Raw genomic sequence first — 22,952 nt, 5'->3', positions numbered from 1 at the left:
CTGTTTCCTTGCCTGGCAGAGTGTGGGCTCAGGAGAAGCAGGAGCTGCTTTCCTCAGAGAAGCAGGCTGAGGATGTGGTGGGGGCCAAGCAGCTCCTTGAGCAGCATGAGGAGCTGGAGCAAGAAATCCAGGAATGCTGCCTTCAAGCCCAGAACGCACGGCAGGAAGGGCAGCGACTGCTGGACAAAGGCCATTTCATGTCCCTGGAGGTGTGAGCACAGAGCATGGGACGAGCCTCACTGCTGAGGCCTAGCAGCCCAAGGGAGGTCGAGGAAGGCGGAAAAGCAAAGACGCTTGGCTTGGCTCTCCTGCTAGCCCTGGCTCCCCAGATGGGAGCTCTGCCCAGGCTGTCAAACCACCCTTCCTGCAGGTGGCAGAGTGTATGCAGGAGCTGGAAAGACACGTGCAGGAGCTTCAGGTAGCCTGGGCCCTGCGTGGACAACGCTTGGAGCAGAACTGGAGCCTGCAACAGCTGCGGCAGAGGCTGGAGCTGGCTGAGGCCTGGCTGACCTCCTGTGAGTGCCTGCTGCTGGACCCCAGCTGTGGGGTAAGAGGAGACAGGCCCTGCTGTTCTCAGTTCACTGGCCCTTGGGCTAAGCCTGGAGGAGAGCTGGCACCCCAGAACTGATCCACACACTGACTCCTTCTTCTCAGCACTCGGTGTTGGATGTGGAACGTCTGCTCTACAGACAAGATGGCTTGGAAAAGCTGCTGGCAGCCCACGAGGAAAAATTCACCCAGCTTCAGATGATGACAGAGGTTCAAGGGCTGGAGGAAGGGAGGTTGGGTATACTGAGAAGAGGCACTGAGGCTTGTTAGGTGGGACAGTTGGTTAAACTACAAGTTAGGGCTCCATAGGGCAGCAGGGCCTTGTGGAGTCTTCCTCAGGGCTTTTCCCTTAGGAAAGCAAGGATTGGTTAATCCTTGCCCTCCAGGGTGGGTGAGTGAGGAGGGAGAGATGACTTCAGAGCAGAAGCATGATCAAAGAAGGGACCAGCACTCTCGGAGCGGGAGAGAACAGGAGAGAGACTCATGTTTGAACACTACGGCTGGTTGTGCATCCGGCTGAGATAAAGGAACTGTAGCCTGCTGTCCCCACTGGACTACCATTTTCTCCCTGGAGTATGTGGCCAGGTCACAGGGGCACAGGTGTCCAGAGTCCACACTCTGGAGCAGGCAAAGGGACCAGAAGTGCTGGGGGCCACAAGGAATGAGGGAGCTTCTTGACTCTGCTGAGCCTGGCATCTGGACCCCCATCTTGTATTTTCAGGAGGCAAAGGGTGCTCATGTCATGGAGGCGTCTGTGGAACTTAACCAGCAGCCTCCCACAGAAGGGAGGCAGGTGCGTGCCAACTCCGACTGCAGGCAATTCCATACTCAGCAGCCATCTGGGCCTGGCACTGTGGCCCCCGGTAGACTCCTGCATAACCTCCTGGGTGGTCTCAGAGAGGGCTGTTGCTTCTATCCACAGAAGAGGAAAGGGGAAGAGAGGGGGCTTACCCCTACCTACTCTGGTTGCCCTGTCTGAGCCCACCTCTTCCCCATGAGAATCGTAGGCAGTCCTTTTCCTAGAAGAGTCTGAGTCCTGGCCTGGAGCCTTTTCCCTGTCTTCCCCGCAGCCCGGTACCAGCTTTTGGACCAGCAGCCATGGGATCTTGGCAAGGGGAGCCTCGAGCCTATTCTCAGATATGAGGAAAGTGGAAGTGCCAAGTGGCATTGGGGTAAGAGACCTCAGGTAACCAGTAGCACTTCGTGGGGGGAAAGCTGGGGGTCCTGTGACTCCAGCACCTCATCTGTCCCCAGGAGCTGCCTTATGCATCCCCCCTTGTACCTGAGGAAACTGAATGTGAGAGACTGGAGGACAGAAAGCAGACTTTCTTCCCAAGGTGAGGCTTGTAGATCTGACTGGAGAGCAAACTTAGCTGGGGCTGCATGCAGAGGTCCAGCAGGAAGCTGACTGGGGCCAGTTTAGAAGGCAGGCTGAGTAGAACTGAGGTCTGTTTGCAGTGCTGTCTGAAAAGCAGGCTGCAGTCTGGCAGCCAGCCTTGGGTAGCATGGCAGGTGGGCTGTAGGAGAAGGGAGGAGGGGATGCTTGGGGCCCCAGATTCCCAGTGTTGTATCTTACGGAGCTATGAGCTTTCAGTCAGTATCTCTAATGTCTAGAAAGTGGGACTTGCTGCTTTTCTCAAAGAACTCTAGGGCTGGAGAGATGGCTCAGGGATTAAGAGCACTGGATGCTCTTCTAGAGGTCCTGAGTTCAATTCCTAGCAACCACATGGTGGCTCACAGCCATCTGTAATGGGATCTGATGCCCTCTTCTGGTGTGTCTGAAGACAGCAATAGTGTATTCATATAAATAAAATAAATCTTTAAAAAAAAAAGAACTCTAGGCAGCTAAAAACAAACAAACAAAACAAAACAAAACAAAAAAACCTCGGCCAGACACAGATAATTAGATAAAGATTGTTTTGTCCTGTCCCCTTTGGAGCCTGTACCAACCCCCTAACCCCAGTCCCCACTCCTTCCATCCAGGTACTGTGTGGGTTCTGTTCCTTTCTAGACTCACAGGCTGTGTTAACTCCAAATTCTAGGTCTTGATTGGTCTGGACTGTGACCAAGCCCAGTCCTATTAACAGGAAGAATGTGCGGAACCCTTTGCCACTGGTGCCTTCCTCATGCGTCTGCTGGGTTCTCTGCAGAGTGATGGGGGTTCCAGGGGTTCCTCCCTGTCCCTTGGTCCTAGCTCCCCTCTTCACTGTCATCACTCCCATTGCTCTCACCTTTTTTTTTTTTTCCAGAATCCCAAAGGGACCCTGAATGTCCCCACCTCCCTGCACTGGGGTCTCTGTGGGGACCTCAGGGAGTCTGAGCGCTGAGCCACACTGCAGCACTAGAGTAGAAGGCATTCAGGGCTCACGCAGCATGGCCCCTAGTCCCCGGGACAGGGACACAGCTTCTAGGAAGGCGCAGTCTTAGGCAGCATGCACTGCAGCCTCTGGCTCTACAGCCTAGAACCCAAGGCCAGGTTCCCTGAGGGCAAGGAAGCTGTGCTCAACTGGTGGAGTGGGTTTTTCTCTACTGAGTGGGCTGGTGAGGCCCCACATGGAGACCCTTGCCCTCACCTCCCAGAGAGAGAGAGCTGGGAACCATCACACCTGCACTGAGCTGACAGCAGAACTCAGGCTTTCCCCAGGCTCCAGGAACATTCTATCACAGGAACTCATTCCACCCAGGCTCCAGGAACATGCTATCACAGGGACTCACTCCACCCAGGCTCCAGGAACATGCTATCACAGGGACTCACTCCACCCAGGCTCCAGGAACATGCTATCACAGGGACTCACTCCACCTTCCCCCTCGTCTCCCCACCTTATGTACCTAGGGAACCCTTGCTAGTGACAGGTCCTATCTCCCAAAAGCTCCACATGCTGATACCGCTCTGGCCATTCCCCAGTCAAGAGTCTCTCTGGGTGTCCACTCCACACACCATTGGATGCTCCCCTGGATTGTCTGCCCCAAGTCCTTACTCTTGAACTTCACTTCTTTGCTCTCCTAGACATCTGAGACAGCGCCTCTGTTCTCTAGCTTCATCCTGTCTTGACTCTGTCCCTGATCCTGGGGGAACGCAGGGTCAAGGTGTCAGCATGCCCAGGCCAATGGCAAGAAGTATGATGGTTAAGGGATTAGGCAGATTGAACGTAGGTTCTTCTTTGGCATCCTCAGCCTCTCGTGGATCCTGGCTTCATGCTCAGCCATGCCTTTCCTATCTCCAAGTCAAGGGGCTTCAGGCCCTAAGAATTGGGGCACTTGGGGCTTATAGAACCTCTTCTATATGTGAACACCCCTTGCACCCCAACAGGTCCCCAGGTCTAGTCATATACATCTAGACTGAGGCATGCCTGTGTGCCTGAAGAACTCCTGCAGGTGACAGCCACAGCTGTGGTCTCTGGTACAGCCACCCTCTCTTCTGCAACTCCTGAACTCCAGCTTGATTCTGATGTACTAGACACATCAGTTTCTGGTAGTCCTTGGAGTGAACTGAGGGCGTGTACTTTACCACTGAGATATATCCTTTTAAGATTTATTTATTTTATATTTGTGAGTACACTGTAGCTGTCTTCAGACACACCAGAAGAGGGCATCAGATCTCATTACAGATGGTTGTGAGCCACCATGTGGTTGCTGGGAATTGAACTCAGGACCTCTGGAAGAGCAGTCAGTGCTTTTAACCGCTGAGCCATCTCTCCAGCCCCTACCCCCCCCCCGCCCTCCCACCCCCCAGCTATCTTTTACTTTACAGCTAACTAAATTGTGGCCTTGAACTCACTTTTGTAGCCCAGGCTGGCTTTGAACTTGTACTCTTCCTGACTCAGTCTCCTGAGTAGCTGGGATTAGAGGCCTATGCTACCTGGCCCAGCTTATAGTGGCTTCTGGTGGTGCTGGGACAAACACTTGCCTGGCTGACAGCTTGCTGGATCATGAGAATCAACGTTGTTACACCTTACTCATCCCAGCCTCCGGTAGCTAGCTGCCTCACAACACCTAAGCTAGGAGAAGGTGGGATGTTCCAGGGAGGGAGAGGGCTAGACACCATGTTTAGGGAAGATTCTATGGTGTTTGGTTCCTAATCTCTGTTTTCCCAACAGGTCTAAACCTTGAAATGAATCCTGAGCCAACACCAACCCTCGGGGCTACCGGTGGAGACACAGCCTGGGAACCACTTAACTACTGGCCCATGGCTGCTCAGGACCAGTGTGGGGAACACAGCTCCTGTCAGAGGATAAGCAGCACTGGTATCACATGTCACTGGCTATGCCTGAGATGGACCATGACTTCATTGCAAGATCTCGGGGCAAAGATGACAACCTGTGACAGGACCGGAACATCCATGCTAGTGGCCTCTTGGAAAGGCCGGCCTGCTTTCAGAGTGGGACTAACAGCCTGGCACAGCAGATGGTCTTGGGACAGCGTCACAAACGCCTCCCGTTTATAAGAGCCCCTGTCACAGTAAAGTGTTCCATGCTGCAGTGTCCCATTGTGCAGCCAACACTGCTCCCATCTCTAACAAGCCCCTAGTCCATCCATGAACGACAGCCATAGCACCACTGCTTGCAGCTTCCAGTCTAGACTCTGTGACAGGGCTGCTGACAGGTTAGCGTCACCTATGAGGTCCCAGACACACATCTTTGTGGAGCTGTGCCTGGACATCAGAGTCCTCAGGGCCTCTGGAGCACATGGTGATGCTGGTCTTGAACTGAGTGCAGAAGGGGAAGGAGCTGAAGATCAAGAGTGACCCAGGAGGAGTCCAGCCAGGGTACCTCAGCTGTCACTCCCGCCTAAACTGTCTGCGGTTTCTCCGCCGCTGCACGGCCTGGTGCATGGCCTCCCGCAGCCGATCCTGGTTGTTGCAGATGTTGTAATGCGTCAGTCGTAACAGCTTGTCCACATCTTCCTGGCTGTAGGTCACTTTTGTGTAGTCATATGGGGAGTTGGAGGAAGACAGATTCACCTCCCCAGCTGTCTTCTCCTCCGACGTCCGTGGCACCCCTGTAGGAAGAGGGCAGTTTGGGCAAGAGGCCTGGGGTGACCCGCACTGAGGCAAGGCTGGAGGAGAAGTGACCAAGGCTCACCAGGGGCTGAGTGGTCCCTGAAGGAGTCATTGACCAGGGGGAAGTGCAACACAGCTGGGGCTTCGGGCTGGGCTGGGTCACAGAACATATGGCACTCCTGAGGCTGACGCTGCTCCTCAGGGCTGGGCGAGATGGATGGGAAAGGAATGCCCTGCTCCTGGCAGAACCGGCTCACAAGCTGCAGCTGCTGCTGACCAGACAGAGGGGGCATTAGAGGGTTTCCCAGTGTGCTCAGCACAAGGCTGACTCAACAAGGCCATTCACTAAGATGCACAGGACCTGGTGCTCAAACACCAAGTTGGAGACTCCAGTGGACCTGGAGTCCCAGGCTCTCCTGACTTAGTGGCCAACAGTTCTCTGAAAGCAGGACTCAAAATCCTCATTGGAGTGATATAGAAACAGCAGGTATGCCAGGACCTCTGCGGGCTTCAGGCACAGCAAAGACAGCCATGGTACAAGACAGATAATCAGACCAGGCACTCAGCTCCCCACTCCCAGAGCGGAGCTAACTTCCCAGTAGGGGCTAACAGATCCAGCATCCATGACACATGGTGCCACTTTTGTGCCAACTAATGGAACCTGGGCCAGGTACCGGAGCCTAAAGCAGATCCCATTAGGGGCCCAGAAGACAGGGTAGCCCACACGGCCCACCACCCCTGCCACCTGAAAGGCTCCGGAGAGGTTGTAGTCCAGTGACAAGATGAGGTCCACATCCCGTGTTGGCTGAAGGAGGGGTGGGCAACTAGTGTTGATGAAATAGCCAACATCCAGGAGGCAGAGGTGGGGCTCGGCGGGTGTCAGCTGGTTGGGGAACTTGTCTAGTTTGGAAGCTACAAGGGTTTGGGGGTAGAGGAAGCAGTACTGTCACTGTGGGGTTCAGACCCTGGTCCCCGCCAGCAGCATGTGTGTCCTACGGCTAAGGGACTGGAGAGCCTGGACTGGGCGCAGAAGCAGATACCTTTCCAGGTGGAGAAGTGAGGGTGGTGGAAATAGTCCTTGTGGAAATGGAGACCGCGCATGAAGTTGTGGGTGGCCTGGGCGAGGGGGCGCTTTGTCAGGAGGTCAGTGAAGAGCTCTGCGATCTTGCCAGCCGCTGTGGGAGGTTCTGCTATCTTCAGATGGGAGACCTGCTCTTTGTCTGCACGGGCGAGAGAAGGGGTGAGGCGACGAGGGTATCTTTAGGAAAAGGAGGCCTCTGATTCTTTATCTCTGTGGTGACCCTGGAAGGTCCACAAGCCTCAGGCACTCCCAACTGGCTGCCCATCTCTCTCCTACAGAAAAGCCCAAGCACCTACCCAGATTGGCCTGATCCTGGGCCCAGCGGTCCCAGAACTGGCTGGGTTCAGAGGACCAGTAGAAGCTGTCTTGGAGGCTGGCTGCAAACAGATTGCTCCAGATACCTGAGAAAGGGGCAACAAGTGAAAGGTCCTCACTGCTGTGCAGCTGAGCCCTCCCTCTCTCTGGCTGAGGCATACGGTGAGCCTTCCTCACCTTCCAGGAAGCAAATGCGAGACTCAGGGAGCTGCTTCACCAGCCGCCCCATGAAAAACTCAGAACCAAAGAGCTCAGAGGGGATGAAGGCTCCGTACTTGGGGAAGCCGACTTCGTAGGGAGAGAACTCGCACCATTCTGTGAAGACAATACACCTCAGCCATGAGGGCCAGGGGTCTGGGCACCCAGACTCCTATTTCAGGGTAGTCTGAGGCCAGGAGGCTCTCAGGCCTTGTTACAAGCATGGGCCTAAGGCCTCTTTCCCAATCCCAAGGCTGTAAGAAAGCTGGTAGGGCGACAGTTTTTGGTACCTGGACCAGGAGAAGACATCAGAGTCACCTCTTATATATAGGACTAATTACACTGTACTCTACCCCCACAAGAGTACAGGCCCCAGTTCTGAAGCCACTCACCGCCAAATTCAAAGGTGCTTAGGCCCTTCTCCTTGCTATTAAGGGCACAGTAGATAGGCAGAGGGTTCTGGCCTCGACTCAGGGCCTCTCGTTGATCTGAGAGTTTGTGTTCATGTGGCTGAGGGAAAGAGCCCAGCGTAAGCCCACAGCTTCCTGATGCTGGGAGTCTTTCCCACATGTCGCCCAGGGAAGGGCCCACCCCTCTCCCTACCTTGTCGTGCAGCAAGGCCTCATTAATAAGGGCCCACAGGTTGGTGAAGCAGGTTGGGTAGCCCAGGCGAGCACGCTCAGCCAGCTCTTGCCGGTACCGCCAAAGCTGGCTGGGGGCCAATGCGCCCAGTTTGCTCTTTGTTACCTGGGTCTTCAGCATCTCAGTGGGCCCTGCTAGGTCCTTCTGAGACCACTCTGGGTCCTCATAGAGATTGGCCAATGCCCTGAGGAAAGGAAAAGCTTAGCAGTTGGGGACTGGCGTCACCAAAGACCTCACCTTGTTCAGGAGCGCTCTGTGCCCTAGAGTGTTTTCTCAGTCCATGAAGTCTGCTCAGGGGCCCATGGGGCTTAGGAATTCCTTTCTACTACATTCCCTCCCCTGACCCCACCAGCCAACAGCAGCCTTCAGCACTCAGCCCACAGCAACTCACCATGTGGACCCTGAAGCCCCAGTGATGTAGGAGATGCAGTCCAGAAGGCCAAGCTCCTTCAGGCCAGCCAGCTGTCCGTATAACGAAGTCATCGCCCGGATCCCACCACCAGTGGCCATCACAGCAATCACTGGGATCTGGAAGAGAAAAGCCAGGTTCTAAAAGGCCTGAGGGATAGAGAGAGCTACATGGGAAGAGAGCATGATAGTCAAGGGGCCAGTCAGTCAATGTGTGATTGAATCTTGGGGCCAGCTCTGAGTTACCCCTGTTGAGGATCTAGTCAGAAACAGCCTTCAAAGTTCTCGCTGTTTCAAACATCAGGACTCAGGAAGAACAGGCTAACCAGAGGGGAGCTTCAGTGGTTATTGGCAGCCCATAAGGAACTGGAAATCACTTTTTGGAAGCCCCCAAGGCTCCTTCAAAAGTCTCCCAAATGTCCTGCTTTCCAGTGCTGAAATTTATTCCCCTAGGAGACAGCTGAGGACTGTTCTGAGCTGAGACCCTCCTCATACTAGTGAGTCTACCTTACTCATCAGTCAGGTGGGGGACCGACAAAGAGGGAAGGCAGGTCAGCCTATGTGGAAACTCCCATCTGTGAGCAGCCGGTGCCTCATGTATCACTCTGACAACATTGAGGAAGAGAAACAGGTAGCAGGACTTGCCAGTGACAAGCCTGTGACAAGCCAGTGACAAGCCTGAGTGGGCACCAGCTTGCACAACTATCCCATCACTGAGCCCCAGGCCCGAGCAAGCCTGAGAAACACTCCACCTAGTCATGCTCAACACTCAGACCTCGTCCTCCTGCAGGTCTTGGTCCAGCTGTAAGGCCTTTTTCAGGGCGGCGGCCACCACCTGCTTCCTCTTGCTTAGGAAGGCCTGTTCCTCGGGGCAGGGCCCACAGCCCAGCCGCACGGCCAGCTCCTTTGGCCTGTGGAGAATGAAGAGACCCAGAAGCAGTTACAGAAAAAGAAACTGGTTGGCGTCACCAGCCAGACTCTCTATTCCCTTGCGGTGGAGTGTGTGTGTGTGCGCGCGCGCGAATCTGTCGTGGGGAGGCGGGGGCGGATCCAGAACCACGAATACACATGTGTGTGGTAAAGCAGACGGTGGGACTGAGTGCATCTAGGTTCCGGGGCTGAGCTCCATCTCCAAGTCAAATCTCTCCCTCACCTACATCTCCAAAAATGACAACAGGGCAGAGAAGGCCGCTGCCTCCACATATTTGTGGTGAAGAGCTGCTCTTCCAAGATGGCAACTCCTTTTCTGAAGGGCATTTAAGGTCCCTCCCCAACAATCTCCGTGCCAAGAGGCATGCCTCCCCGTTCTTGGTGTCCTTGCTGTGCCTTAGCCTCTGGCACTGTCCTCACCTCCCTGGCAGCGTATCTAGATAAGACACTGATCCTGACTGGGCAGGGCCCACACGTACTGTAGCAAATCCAAGTGGGGAACAGCCTGTCCACGCCGACGCCTGCTCCTGACACAAAGTCCCATGCACCCAGGAGTGCCACATCTCCCTCTCCCCCTCATCCTCCTGGTCTCCCTGCCTGGGAGCTACCCCTGGCTCTCCCATTTCCCAGACAGCTCTTACCCGTCTTCTTTCTTGAGTTCCAACCTCATCAGTGGCTCCTGGAAACCATAAGTACCATGATGAGAAAGGCTGGGTACCTCCACCCCACTGTGGCCTTGGTGCACCTCAGAACATCCCCATGAACCCTTGGGTCACAAGCACTTTCACACCCACTGATCGCCTTTGGGCTGGCCTGAAGGAGGCTGATGGCAGACCAGGCCCAGCAGCAGCCCTGTGCATGAACCCAGCTTCTCTAGATGACCATACCTGGGACGTGGGGAAGACAAGTCTCACCAGCTGCGAAGAGGGTAGAGTTCGCAATGGCACCTTCAGCTGCTCATGGGGGTCATCCTTAGGAACAGGGAGAGAAAAGACCCCCTCAAGTCATTACTCCTCCTTTCTTTGCTAAGACCCCACCGACTCCCTGTGGCAGGGACAGAAGAACAGTAGGGAAGGGAACAGGAGGCTAATTAACCCAAGTGGCCGACAGAAGTGTGAGGGGTCGGGGCAGGGGGAGCACAGCTCAGGCTGAGGGGTGCGGAGAGCAGAGAGGCAGTGGCTCTAGGGTCCTAGGAGCAAGGACAGCACCTGCAGATGAACACTGAGCTCTTGCTCCCAGCAGGCTGGATAATGGAAGCGGAAAGACCCGGTGCCCACAGGGGCTTCCTGTGGACCCTCGCAGGCCGCAGCAACCACAAGTTGAACTTTGCGCTCTGACCCTAGAAACAGGAACCAGAATCAAAACTCAGGTTGGGATCTCTGTCCATGGAATGCCTGATCAAGTCTGCAGGGAAATCCGCCTCCCTTCGGCCCTGCCTTTGGGACCTGAAAGCAGACAGCATAACAAGCTTACAACCTCGGAAAGGGAGGGAGAACCAGGAAGGACAGAAGGGCTGCCTAAGGGGTCAGAACTCACTCTTTGGGTCTCCTGTCCTCTTCAGTTCAACATGCAAGCAGGAGAGCTCCTGGGCCTATGGTCAAGAGATCCCCTTAGACACATGCTGCACCCCACCTCTGGGACTGCACATTGTGGGCTCCTTGTCCCTATTTCCAGAATATTTGCTTGAGATGGACTCTCTTGGGCAACATGCATACCAAGGCCCCCGGCTTGGCCTACACAACCCAGGCTGTAGAACAGCAGACAGCATGAGGGATGAGCCACTAGGGGGAACCCCGGGTTCTTCACTCACCACCAGGATACCATTGCTGATAAGCTGTTCCTCACAGTCTGTCCTGGAAAGAGGCCTGCGTGACTCTCAGCAAGAGGCCAGGCCCTCCTCCTCTACCAGGGAGGGGTGCCAGCCTTGGTAAGCTGGCACTGCCCCTCCCAGAAGGGAGCTCTCCACGGCTACTCACCAACCTCCCCCCACCCCAAGACCAACTTACAGAGTCTGTAGCCGAAACTCAACTTCCAAGCGCCCATCCTCCTGGAAAGAGAAGCAAATCAGAGGGACTGGCAAACCAGAGGGGCGGGGAGGCTGCTGAGGCCTTAGTGGTGGGGAAGAGCAACTGTCCCTTTCCAGGTCACTCTGTCTACACTCGCTGGACTGCTCACAGAAGTCTGTGCTTCTGACCAGGTGGGAAAGAAGGGGGACAGGACTGCTCCTTGGTGAAAAGTCACTTGGGATTCCTGGGCCTCTCCCTGGAGCAGGGGAGACTCCAAAGCTCCACCCCCAGACCTGGGGACCCCTACTCTCCTGAGCTTTACCTGAGCGCTCAATGAGAAGCTCTGGCGCTGAGTCCCAACTTGCAGAGTCCCCACGTCAAACAGCACTGACAACACTGGGTCATCTTTGGTCATCAGGTCCTGGTCAAAGACTTTCAGTTCCATAACATTCTGGAGGAGGCAGAGACAGGCGGCTACATGAGTGAGATGGGCAAGAGGGGAACGGGGCAGGGAATGGCCCACTAGGAGACACGTGTGGCAATGGGACAAGGACAGGGCCAGACTTGGTCTACCTTGAGCTGCCTATGGATCCGGAAGTGGAAGTTCTGATTCCAGACTGGGTTTCTGCTGTTCTTGACTGTGCGTGTCTGGAGCGTGCCGCTGGAGGCCGTGGGCAGGTTCAGAGTCACATAGCAGTCAGAGGATGTCACTGCAGGAAGGAGGGACATGTGTCTGCTATGATCAAGAACTTTCCCAGGTTGCCACTGAGTCCACTTCTTCCTGAGACTTAACGTCCACAGGGCTGGGCCCTCTGCCAACTTCGGATCTTCTCTCCAGCAGACATCTGCAAGCCTGGCCCAGCTTCCCTGGAGGCCCCCCACCCCACCCCACACTGGTATTTACTCTGAATCAGACCACCCACGGTCTGCTTAGCTGAGGCCAGGGAAGCAGGTGCTTACCTAGGTCCTTGGAAGGCAGGCCACTAGCCTGGAGGACGCGGACAGTGAGCAGGTGTGTCTCTGGCACCTTTGCCTGCATGTAGACCGGGCAGGTTTGCTATATAGAGATAGATGGGGTCAAATGTGACAGGGCCACAGAAGAGGTTGGGACAAACGCTTAACGCTTAATTCTCTACCAAAAGGACCAGGTCCACCTGTACCTATCAGAATGCCAGTGACACAAGATACAGCGTCTACACGACACCTTCCCGTAATTATATAACACCGTGCCAGCTCCTCACCAAGGGCTCAGCATACGTTTACATATTTGTCACATATCCAATGAGGGGAGCTATGACAGTGGCCAACCCTGAGAGGAAACTGAGGCACTCTCCTGCGGTCTGGTTTGGCTCAGAACACAGGCAAGCTGGTTTGTTAGTGTCACACACACTTTCTGGGTATGGTGGTATCCTTGTCTTTTTATCCTCCTACCTCATCACCCCACCCCAGTCCTACTAAGAGGCTTTAGGGATGACCTGAGAGGTCAGGGACTCTAGGCCTTCAAGGGACAGGAAGGAATACATTGGGGCTTAAGCACCATGAGTTAGCTGAAATCCATGCCATCTACTCCATTCTGAGGGTTGGGACAGCAGCTCCCAGCCCAGCCCACCCACACACTGGCATCCTCCAGATCTGATGGGGGTCCAGAGCTCCTTCCAACTCCCATCTGCTTTTGGAGTTGTGGACACTTGCCAGTGTGTCAGAGTGGAGGATGCCTGTGGCACCTGGCCCTTCCTTGGGAAAGGTGCCAGTCAAGTTCAGGGAGCTCCACATGGTCAGGAGTGGAGCTGAGGATGCTCATCTCTGAGGCGCCCCGGGCTCCCACATGCCAAGCAAGCAAGTCAGAAGCATGGAGCAGCTTCTTCTTTCTAGGGCTCCCAGAACAGCAGATAAAATCCTGAGTTCTAAGGGTTCAAATCTACAGAGTTCTGCCTGGAACCCATTCTCAGGACCGACCTCCATCCCAGTTCTGGCTTCCACTCCGTCTGGTCCTGGAGCTGGAAAGTATTCCTCTCTTTGCTTAGAGAAGCCCACAGCTCCCCTCAGAAACAGTAGCCACCAGGCCCTGGATGGGGAGCCAAGTCAGAAATGGGAGCCCAGGGCCGTATGGAGCCTTACCAGAGCCATGAGACCAAATCCACAGGAACGGGATGATGGGGCAGTGGCCACAGGACCAACAACTGTCAGCTTTAAACCCAGAGCCAAGGTGAACTAGCTGGCCACACATTCCTCTTGGATCCCTCCCACTGACTCCTCTGCTCCACCCAGGCTCCACGCCCACTGCTGACCCAGCCACCTGCCCAGGAAGTGAGACAACTTAAGCTAACGCTAGAGTCAGTAATACCTCCAGGAGTTGGCTACAGGCTCCCTGAAGTCCATTCTCTGCAGCTGTCACTAGCTGGGCTAGCCAACCAGCCCTAACTTAGACGGGGGGGCTCTCCTCTTGCTGTTGGAGGCTGAACAGGACAGCAGACAGTGGTCCCCCCAAATAGTAGTGAGCACTGGGGCCGAGGATCTTGCCATCGGTGGGTCCTTTCGCAACCTCCCTCCCAGTGCCAGCCCGACAGGAATGCCCAGTCTGAACTGGAGCCCTGGGCAATCTCAGAAGAGTACCTTAGGCTCCATCACAATTTTGTAGGGGTGTGGCTTTCATATAAAACAGTCCTTCAAAGCCATGGCTAGGCTGCCTCCACCCCTGGAGCTGGGTGGCCAGGGATGAGGCCTGTGGGTTGGCATGCGGGAGTAGGGGCTCTCCCTGCTCTTCAGCAGGGTGACAAAGGAGTCAGGGTGGGGAGATCAACTCTTTCCTCAGAGGACAGCTCAGGAGGAGCATGGTTCCTGTCCCTTCCTGTTTATATTTATAGAACAGGGGTCACCTTCCGTGCTCCAGACCCACCAGCATCCCTGGATCTGGGGGAAGGGAAAGCAAACAGTCTGGACAAAGCTTAGAGAGAGCACTGGTGGCCCTGAGCCAATCGTGTCCCCCCCAGGCTTATAACACAACTGCTGTGGGTAGCATCCCAGACGTGGATCTGGCTTGCACCTCCCAATTCGGGTCATCTTGAAACTTCTGCTTCAACCTTCAAGCCCTCAGCGGGCCACGGAAGGCAACTATGATGGGGACATGAGAACAAGTGTGTCAGTGTCACCTTTTATTGACCGCTTCTTCTATGTTGGCCCACGTCTAGTCCCACAGCTCTGGGAGCCAGAGCCATTATTATCTCTACTTTACAGGCAAGGGACTGATGCTAACATGCAGTGACTCACCCAAGGTCATAGCACTGTGAGAGGCATTGCTGTACCTGATCCGTGCTTCCTTGTCACCTGTGTGGCAAGTTCCTGGGCATGTTCACCCAGATTTGCCTGGCATTTCCTGGTCCTCCAACATATCCAACTTAGTCCTACATCCAACACAGGCAGGAACCTGGGCAGCAGCCAGGACATACTCAACTCCAGGCTGCCTCTAATCAAATACCGCCATCAGTCCCCCTGTCCTTTGCAGTGTCTGTGAGGGGCCATCAGTCAAGGCCTGCAGCCCTAGTGAGGGAGTCCATCAGCTGAAAGTAACTGTACTTGAGGTCATACTCCATGTCATACCAGAAATTCACTGTGGGGAAGAGAGGGACCTGGACGTGAGAGTTAAGCCAGAGCCATCCCAACCCTATACCTTGTTGGGCCATGGCAAGGCGCCCCCCTGGATGCCCCAGGTGCTCCTTACCAGCAATACAGCCGTGGGACTGCTGTACATGGTGGAACCACAGAGCTGGCAGATAGAGCAGCTCGCCAGCCCGCACTGTGCAGTGAAGGGCCCGTGCCTGACTATAACTGGGGTACCGGGCCAGGTCTGGAGCCAGGGGGTCCAGTGGGATCCAGGGCACCTAGAGACACAACAATTGCCTAGGCACAGGCCCTGAGGCCCCCCAAGATCTCCAGCTCTGCCCCCTCTCCTCTCAGCTTGAAGAATCACAGCCTTGGGATTTCCCGAGCGGGACGCTTCCTCCCCAGACCCTTGTGCCTATTCCCTGGGGGTCTGCCCACTCCCCAGAGCCCAAGAACAGGACAGGCACCTTCTCCATGGCTTCCTCGTCCACCACCCTAAAGGTGCCCTCTTCGGTCAGCTGGTAGGTTGCTGGTGTGTAGAGATCTGAAGGCGAGGTCAGGGAGATAAGTGGCCAACAGCCTGTCAGGTACTCCCCACCATAACCAGCACAGTGTTCTCTGTATACGGAGACCAGAGGGCTGGGTCTGTGGCAGACACCTCTTGCTACCCTTCCCTCACTAGTGGCTACCAGCTTCTTTTAGTTCATGTCACCTACTGTAAGGGATGAAGGGCCGGTCACTGGGTGGATGCAGCAAGAAGTGTTTCTCGCCAGAGACTACACAGTACAGATTCTCATAGTGGTCCTTGTGCACTGCAAACACACGGAAGACCTGCAGTTACGGGGAGGAAGGCAGGCCACACTGTCCTCAGCCCCACACCCCAGCCTCGCCTACAGAGAAAGGAAGAGCCCACACAGGATCAGCAGACTTGGAGAGATTCCAAGGTTCTAGCAAGCATCACAGAACTTGGCCACCGAAAACTGGATGTGGGCTCACCTTCCTCTGATCACCAACAGGGTTTTACCTCCTGACCCCTGCTCCGATCTACCTGACTTCTGAAGAGGCGTCTAGAGACTTAAAAGGAATGGTATTCCCTGTCTCCAATGCCCCTGCCACCAGGAAAATCTCTTCGTGGTGTCCCACAATACCAAAAGAAATCTGAGGTACTCATTCTGGGGCCCACCTTTCTTCCTTCTGCCCCACCAGTGCCCTCCCCACTTTAGGAGTCTCCACACCTACAGGATGTCACTGCAGCTGCGTCACCCAGCCAGAAGTTCACAGCATCAGGCATCTTTCCTGTGAGATACAATGAGTTAGTGCCTGGCTGAGAGCCACCCATGTGTGGGGCAGTTATGCAGAAATATGGGTGTGAATGAAGAGTGCTAAGGAGTCTGGGAGAAGGTGACACTGGGAGCACGTCCCCTGGGATGGCAGAGACAGCAGCCTTTACAGGGTTTCTGTCTGGAGTGAGCAGGTAGGAGGTGGCATCTGTCCCCCCCAGAATCAACACAAAAGGCAGAGAATGAACAAGCAAGCTGAACTCTATCTTCCCCCTTCACCCCCATGCCCTGCCTCTTACCCCCTCCACTCACCCAGTGACTCAGAGGCCCAGGGCACATGGGACTCAATGTCAGACAGAAGCTGGGGCAGCTCAGTGGGCAGGTTGGAACACTGTTTCTGTACATAGAGGACTCCGGGGTGCTGGGCCTGACCCTCCAACACATCTAACACATGGCTTACGGGCAGGCGGCGTTCAGCGGGCATCACAAAGCGGTCCCCTCGCACGGCATCCGCATAACCATCTGGAGTCACAGCCACACTCACCTCTGTGGAGCCCACGGTGGCTCTGAAGAAATGGACACTTGGTTTGTAGTGTGCTGCTAATGGTCACTGGTCCCCAGACCTCCCAAGGAAGACCTCACCTTAAGTAGGAGAAGGACCACTTCTGGAGGGCTGGCCAGTGCTGCAGGGCATTTCGGATAATACAGGGCCTATTGGGGCACACCCAATCCCGGTAGAAGCAGAGCGGACTTGGAGGCTCATCCAGATAGGGCACAACTCGAGGTACATTGAGGTCTTAAGAAAGAAATAGTGGGGGAGGAGGTATCAAATCAGTGGTACCTAACTTCCTTCATGATGTCTGCAACAAGAAACCCTCTATGATGGACACCCTAAGCAAAGCTGCTGCTGACCTAGGCGGCCTGTACCACTCAGCTGGTGGCCACAGGCTAGCTGGGGTGGGTCTGACTCTGGGATGATCCCCACTACTGTGTTGGTTTGAACAGGTATGGCCCCATAGGCTCATGTGTGCGAATACTTGGCCAACAGGGAGTAGCACTATTAGGTGTGGTCTTGTTGGAGGAAATGTGTCACTAGGGGTGGGCTTTGATGTTTTATAAGGTCGCCTGGCCAGTGTGGCACTATCTTTTCCTGTGGACACAGATGTAGAACTCTCAGCTCCATCTCCAGGCTGCCACTTTCCCACCATGACTGTAATGGACTAAACCTCTGAAACTGTAAGGCAGCCCCAATTAAATGCTTTTCTTTATAAGGGTTGTGGTGGTTATGGTGTCTCTTCACAGCAATAAAGTCCTAAGCCACCCTCCAATGGTGATAGTCTCTGAACATCTGAAACGGATCCAGCATTGGGCCTGGAGAGAGGACAACCCCGACACCTCGCTGTGTTCATGGCTTATCTATCTATCGGGGAGATAACTGCCCGGTGACAACACTAGAAGGCAGGCAGGGGTTGAAATGAGCTCTGGTCTCATGGAATAGCAGCAGCAGCAGCCTCAGCCACCTAGGGCCAACACTTAAGCACTGTGCCACCTATGGGGACATTAAGTGACTCTGTGTAACCCTTAAACTGATGTGGTGGTTCACCTGTAAACCCATTACCTGGGAGGTAACCTCGGGAGTATCAGTTCAAACCCACCCTCAGCTACATAGCAAGTTCAAGGCTGTCCTGTGTGTGTGTGTGTGTGTTTGTTGCTTTACCCTATCCCAATCCTGCCCTGGGTCTGGGTGTCTAAGACCTGTTGATTCTACCCTTTGTCTCTCAAAACCACCCTTTCCTTCCCTCTGGCGCACTGATGAAGCTTCCTTTCCTGGCCATCCCTTTTTAAACTGTCACCTGTTAGAAACAATCCTTAACTCCTTGCTTAGTTTTTCTCTACAGATTTATCATTACCTGACCCTGCATATTTTTTCCCATCTGTTTCTTTCCTGGTCTCTCAGCAGACTAGAAACACTGCAATGGCTTGAGTGATTGTCATGTTTCCTGGTGCATCCCTACAATAGCACATTAGCACACAGTAGGTGCTCAGCAAACATTTACTCAAAGTCAAATAAAGGTGCCCCACATTCTGGCTGGCCGGTCACTGCAGTGAACAAACTGGTGTTTCTGGTGGAAACCCGTTCCCTCTCAAGCATTATCATCTGAGCTGCAATCTCGCCTTGTCATACCGCGTGAAGGACATGACAGCGATAACTCACTGTTACCCCTGGCAGAATTCCATCCACTTGGCATGCATTCAGGCTGCTCCATGACTAAGCCCAGCCCTTTTTTTCACCCAGTTTGCTTTGCTCCTGTCTCATGCCTAACCCTGACCACACACATGCCCTCTACTCTCGCTGGGCTGTTTCTGCTGCCCCCTCACTCGGCTTTTACGAGAGCACTGCTTTGCTTTGTAGGTTTCCAACCTTAATGTCTGACCAAAATGCTTTGGCCTCAACCAGCAGTTACTGCAACCCTTGTCAAAAATATATGGTATTCATTTCATCCCTGAGGTCACAGTGGCTCAGAGTTACATCCCCATGCCAACTAGCCCGTCTTGCAGTCAGTCAGAAAGTGAGTTTGTTTAAGTTGGAAATTGGAACCACATGGGATGTCATTGGTAGGCCCAGGAAAACTGCAAAGAAAACAGCCAGTCACAAGCTCGCTACCTTGAACAGGGGTCACCAGGCAGGCATGGAAGGATAGGACAGCAACCCCATAAAGCAAAAATCTTAGAAGGGAACTGGGGCTCAGGACGATGGAGCTGCTCTCCGGAATCTGACTGTTTGGTAATGCTTGGGATTGAACTCGGGGCCTCCTACGTGCTGATACTCTACCCTGGAGTTTAAAATGTGTAGAGATAGCCTTTTGTTTGGTTGGTTTGGTTTTCTGAGACAGGGTTTCTCTGTGCAGCTCTGGCTGTCCTAGAACTCCCTCTGTAGACCAGACTGGCCTGGAAACCAGAGATCCTCCAGCTTCTGCCTTCCAAGTGCTGGGACCGATTAAAGGCGTGCCCCACCATCACCCGGCCTGAAACTGCCCTTTTCTATCCTTTGGATTTTCTGTAATTGTGCCAATTTTATTTGCTTACCATTTCCTTTAGAGGGTGGATATTTTTCTCCCCTGAAGCTTCAAAATGAACTCCAAACAATTCTTTTGACCCACCAATTCCGTTAAGAATTTAACTGGTGAAATAAACATGAACACAAAGTCTGCTCCAAGCTCCTTCCTCACTGCTTCCTGTACACAGCAGGCACACGTGTGCCCTCTGACCCTGCGACCCGGTGCTTCTCAACCTTCCTAATATGCTACCCTCTAATACAGTTCCTCATGTTGCGGTCACTCTAGACCATAATATTATTTCGTTGCTACTTCATAACTTTAATTTTACTAGTTATGGATCATAGCATAAATATCTGATATTCAGGATATCTGACATGAGGTCTCGACCCCATAGGTTGAGAATCACTGCTCTAACCATTTCTGTGTGACACACAATTGACAAACTTGTGCTCAATCACTTGCTCCCCTCTCCCCCATGTATGTGTGGTGTGTGCCTGTGCATGCCTGTGCACTGAACCTGGAGCTCAGCAGTTGCTAGGCTGGCTGGCCAGGGAGCCCCTGGGGTCCTCCTGTTGTTACCTTCCACCCCTGGAACCCCATAAGACATCCACCATCAACATGCCCAGTGTTTTACGTTGGAGCTGGGGATCTGAACTCAGGTCATCATATGCTTAAGCACTTTACCTACCCATTGAGCCATCTCTCCACTTGTTTAATGGTGAGGTAGTGAGGAGCAGAGGAAGAAGAAACAAACCTAACACATAGTAGAGGTACAACCAAGATCAACTGGGCGGCTGCCTACAACCCTCAAAGCTTGAGTCTGAATGAACAAGGATAGTCGACTGCTTCTCTCCTTGGAATCCCCCAGCATCCGAGATATTTGAGGTTAAGAGTCTTCCATACCGAAAGTACAGCAATGCAGAGCACAGGGACTCAGCACACCGCTGGCTTTAAGAACGGCACTATGACTAACGTCGGAGCTGTGCTGGGTCTTGAAAACTACAACTGCACCACGAAGGCAGCAAGGCGTGCGGTCGTGAGCTAAGGACACGTCCGCCAGCTAGAGAAGGGTACACACGAAAATGTACGGCTACCGGTTCCGGCACTCATGCACTCGTAATCTGAGGTCCCGGAGCCCCAGGCTCCCTCCGCGCTGCTCTTTCGCAGTAGCTGCTGCCTGAGAGTCCACTCACCGCGAGCAGCCGCCGGGAACTCTTGTAACGCCCTCCGTACAGCGTCCAGAGCCGCCTCCGCCATCACGCCCGCGGGAAAAGAACCCGCCCCCATTTCCGCTCCAAGACTGCAGCCCCGCCCTGTTTCCTCCCTCTTGGAAGTGCGACAAGCGGCGCTCTTTTCAGAATTTGCTAGCCAGTTAACAAATGATTGTGTTTATTGACAATTTCATACATCCGTACAAACGAAACGTTAAAATAGCCCCACCCCGTACAGGCGGGGAGGAAACAGGCGCCACAGTATAAAAGTTATAAATAAGGGGCTTTCAAAACTGGGATGGGACAGATAAGGACGTGGGCAGCAGTTGCCAGTGGCCTCAGACATGCAGAAGGGGACAAAACGCTACCAGCCACAAGACCCTACTCACTCATGGCAGTGGCGTTCCCTCTAGGACAGGCTGGCATAAAGACCTCTAACACCTGGTGGAGGTCAGGGCAGTGGGCCGACTTCTAACCCTCAGACTGCCAACGGGCCCACCTCCAGCTGCTACAGTTCTTTGGGCTAGGAGATTGGCTATGCGGGCGGTGGAAAAATGGGAATATGTGGTTTGTTGTACTCAACACTCATGCTGAACCGACAATGCTAAGCACCCATTAAAACCTAGATTCCTTCTAACCTCTGCATTCAGGGCTTGGAAGTGGCTTCGAGGTTTCAACAGGTTTTTGTCATCTAAACCTGGTGAAATGTCACTCTGCCTTACCTGGTGCAGAGGAAAGGAAGGCCCAAAGACATACTTACTTCAATTCTCCAACCACCTCATGACCTGTTCCTTCCTACAGCCTCTCTTTTTTTTTCTTTACCCTCTAACAATGACCTTAACTCTGTTCCTACCTCTGCCACCTACCTGCCAGGCTATCACTTTTCCAGTGTGTCTCTCACCCAGAGCCTCCACTCCCAATCTCCAGGGTCCAGTACCCTTGGGCACCCAGCACTGCCTTTGAAAAAGAGCCTCAGGGTTGGGATTTGGCTCAGTGGTAGAGCGCTTGCCTAGCAAGCGCAAGGCCCTGGGTTCGGTCCCCAGCTCCGAAAAAAAGAAAAGAAAAGAAAAGAAAAGAAAAGAAAAGAAAAAGGAGAGAAAGAAAGAAAGAAAGAAAGAAAGAAAGAAAGAAAGAAAGAAAGAAAGAAAGAAAGAAAGAAAAAGAGTCTCTTCCATGAGCCAGGCACCCAAAGGCCGTCTCCTGTTGGCCTGGCTGTGGACACCAAGACTCCAGAATTTAGGTTTAGTGTTTCCATTCCTTTTTATGTTACTGGATCAGAAATCCAATTAATCCAGACTAGTAAAGCTGAGGCAAACATGTGGGGAAACCAGGTGCATTACCAGCCAGGCAAGCGTTCTAACAATAAGCACTCAGCTGTGCATACCGTGTGTGTATGTGTGTGTGTGTGTGTGTGTGTGTGTGTGTGTGTGTGTATAGCCAAGGTTCTAGGAAGGTGGACCAGTGCCCTGTAAACCATGAGGGTATACTCCCAAAACAGGTTTCTGCTTGCCCACTGCCCAGGATGTAGGAGAAAGTGGTCCCCAGGCGTTAACAGTCTGCTGCAGACCAGGGTTAGAGAACAATGAAGCCTAAGGGGCTGAGGAAAGTAGGCCAGGCTTGTGTCTGCCCAGCAGAGGGGCTTTACTGTCCTGCAGCAAAACCCCACAACTAGCTCCACACAGGGAAAAAGGGATGGAGCAGACAAATGCTAGGGATCTCTAGCAGGGAAAATGGGATTGGAATGTGGGGGTTCAGATCCTGATACCAACTCAAGTCTTCTAGTGGCTGGGACTACGCTGGAGGCCAGGCAGTTCTCACTGCCAGGAGTTGGGGGGAACCACCCCTGCTCTGACAGGCAGGGGGTGCAGCTGGTGTGGAGGTGGAGGTAAAGGTCTACAGTTGGCTTTAGGATACTAAAGCCACATTACCTTTCATCTCTACCCCAGAGTACCCTGTGTGTGCTCCACCCCAGGGAGCTCATCCCTGAAGTAACTTCAAATGGCTTCTAAGGAGAAGGCCAGCCCTTCCAATGTCCCCAGATGAGGCAGGCTGCCCTCCTACCCCTCACAGCACCAAGATGACATAGACTCAAGACCTGCCCTGCTAGGAGTCCCAGGACGGGCTTTAGAGGCAGGAGTCCCAAGGAAGTGAGGCAACAGTCAGGGAAATAAATTAATAAATACAGGGGCCCCATGAGGGCATCTGGGGAAGCTGCTTTGCCTCTGAACACTGATCACTGCTATCCACTGCAGATATTCTCACAGGTTTTCTCGAATGGAAGCAGGGCTACAGTCTGGAGTGGAGAGCAAGCACTTCTCTTGGGACAAGTTTCAGGGACTCAGAGTCTGCGCTCCATGCGCCGTTCCACAGCTCGGAGCAAGAGCTCTGAGTACTGCTCCAACAGGGCCTGCGTTTGCTCAGCCCCCACAGCCCCGGGGCTGCCCCCTGGGCTGGACAGCACAGCCCCATCCAGGGCCTCTAGCTCCTGCCGCACTGAAGAGAAGGTGTCTCTCAAGAGACGGGTGATGTGACTTTGCTCTGCTGAAGGTGTCTTACAGCTGGTCACCTGCAACAGGCACATGGAAAACGAGTTGGAGAACAGTAGCCAACAGAATATAGAAAAGGGGGCACCTAGCCCGTCCAGTAGAAGGGACTGCCCAGGAGTTCTCCACAC

General features: G+C 53.9%; 4 protein-coding genes across 25 annotated transcripts in view; 1 reads left to right on the top strand and 3 right to left on the bottom strand.

The window, feature by feature from the left end:
- Sptbn5 (spectrin, beta, non-erythrocytic 5) overlaps positions 1-5,455 on the top strand; it is a 44,678-nt gene extending 39,223 nt beyond the window's left edge. For 7 of the 10 annotated variants that reach the window (XM_063284960.1, XM_039106498.2, XM_039106496.2 and 4 more), the window contains 7 exons: positions 20-209; positions 371-547; positions 655-759; positions 1,271-1,342; positions 1,557-1,721; positions 1,804-1,886; positions 4,647-5,455. In XM_063284960.1, coding sequence (XP_063141030.1) covers positions 20-209; positions 371-547; positions 655-759; positions 1,271-1,342; positions 1,557-1,721; positions 1,804-1,886; positions 4,647-4,659 — 805 coding nt within the window. In that variant the 3' untranslated portion in view covers positions 4,660-5,455. Of the gene's footprint in view, positions 1-19; positions 210-370; positions 548-654; positions 760-1,270; positions 1,343-1,556; positions 1,724-1,803; positions 1,887-4,646 lie in introns of those variants that run through there. The other 3 variants (XM_039106497.2, XM_063284961.1, XM_039106501.2) reach the window with 3 other exon arrangements.
- On the bottom strand, positions 4,955-14,570 carry Pla2g4b (phospholipase A2 group IVB). Of its 9 annotated transcripts, none has more exons than XM_039104942.1 (22): positions 14,431-14,570; positions 13,473-14,239; positions 13,085-13,193; positions 12,089-12,185; positions 11,702-11,838; positions 11,451-11,579; positions 11,129-11,169; positions 10,933-10,975; positions 10,659-10,713; positions 10,331-10,461; positions 10,010-10,093; positions 9,764-9,801; positions 8,968-9,103; positions 8,176-8,312; positions 7,746-7,968; positions 7,535-7,652; positions 7,122-7,259; positions 6,926-7,030; positions 6,589-6,768; positions 6,294-6,460; positions 5,631-5,817; positions 4,955-5,547 (listed from the first exon to the last, which is right to left on the bottom strand). In XM_039104942.1, the coding sequence occupies exons 2-22, from the start codon at positions 13,505-13,507 to the stop codon at positions 5,327-5,329; spliced, it is 2,511 nt and encodes an 836-aa protein (XP_038960870.1). In that variant the 5' UTR covers positions 13,508-14,239; positions 14,431-14,570; the 3' UTR covers positions 4,955-5,326. The 9 variants fall into 9 exon arrangements, with proteins under 9 accessions (XP_038960870.1, XP_038960869.1, XP_038960872.1 ...); XM_039104941.1 differs by having other exon boundaries at positions 14,396-14,521; XM_039104944.2 differs by lacking the exons at positions 13,085-13,193; positions 13,473-14,239.
- Jmjd7 (jumonji domain containing 7) lies at positions 14,266-20,354 on the bottom strand. 4 transcript variants are annotated; one of them, XM_063282939.1, is made up of 8 exons: positions 19,756-20,219; positions 16,651-16,804; positions 16,321-16,574; positions 15,968-16,024; positions 15,445-15,540; positions 15,196-15,272; positions 14,847-15,006; positions 14,266-14,735 (listed from the first exon to the last, which is right to left on the bottom strand). In XM_063282939.1, exons 1-8 carry the CDS (start codon positions 19,757-19,759, stop codon positions 14,647-14,649), a joined length of 891 nt encoding a protein of 296 aa, XP_063139009.1. In that variant the 5' UTR covers positions 19,760-20,219; the 3' UTR covers positions 14,266-14,646. The 4 variants fall into 4 exon arrangements, 3 of the variants coding, with proteins under 3 accessions (XP_063139009.1, XP_063139010.1, NP_001108128.1); XM_063282940.1 differs by lacking the exon at positions 19,756-20,219 and adding an exon at positions 19,096-19,724; NM_001114656.1 differs by lacking the exon at positions 19,756-20,219 and adding an exon at positions 20,261-20,331 and having other exon boundaries at positions 14,270-14,735.
- Positions 20,355-20,439: 85 nt separating this feature from the next.
- Mapkbp1 (mitogen activated protein kinase binding protein 1) overlaps positions 20,440-22,952 on the bottom strand; it is a 50,541-nt gene continuing 48,028 nt past the window's right edge. Inside the window, exon 30 of one of the 2 annotated variants that reach the window (XM_006234781.5) lies at positions 20,440-22,844. In XM_006234781.5, the coding sequence (XP_006234843.1) occupies positions 22,617-22,844 (228 nt within the window). In that variant the 3' untranslated portion in view covers positions 20,440-22,616. The remainder of the gene's footprint in view (positions 22,845-22,952) is intronic. The other variant, NM_001108589.1, reaches the window with a different exon arrangement.

The sequence above is a fragment of the Rattus norvegicus genome, chromosome 3 (assembly GCF_036323735.1).
Source record: "Rattus norvegicus strain BN/NHsdMcwi chromosome 3, GRCr8, whole genome shotgun sequence".
In the NCBI taxonomy this organism is placed as follows: Eukaryota; Metazoa; Chordata; class Mammalia; order Rodentia; family Muridae; genus Rattus; species Rattus norvegicus.
This window is presented reverse-complemented; position numbering and strand designations above follow the sequence as displayed.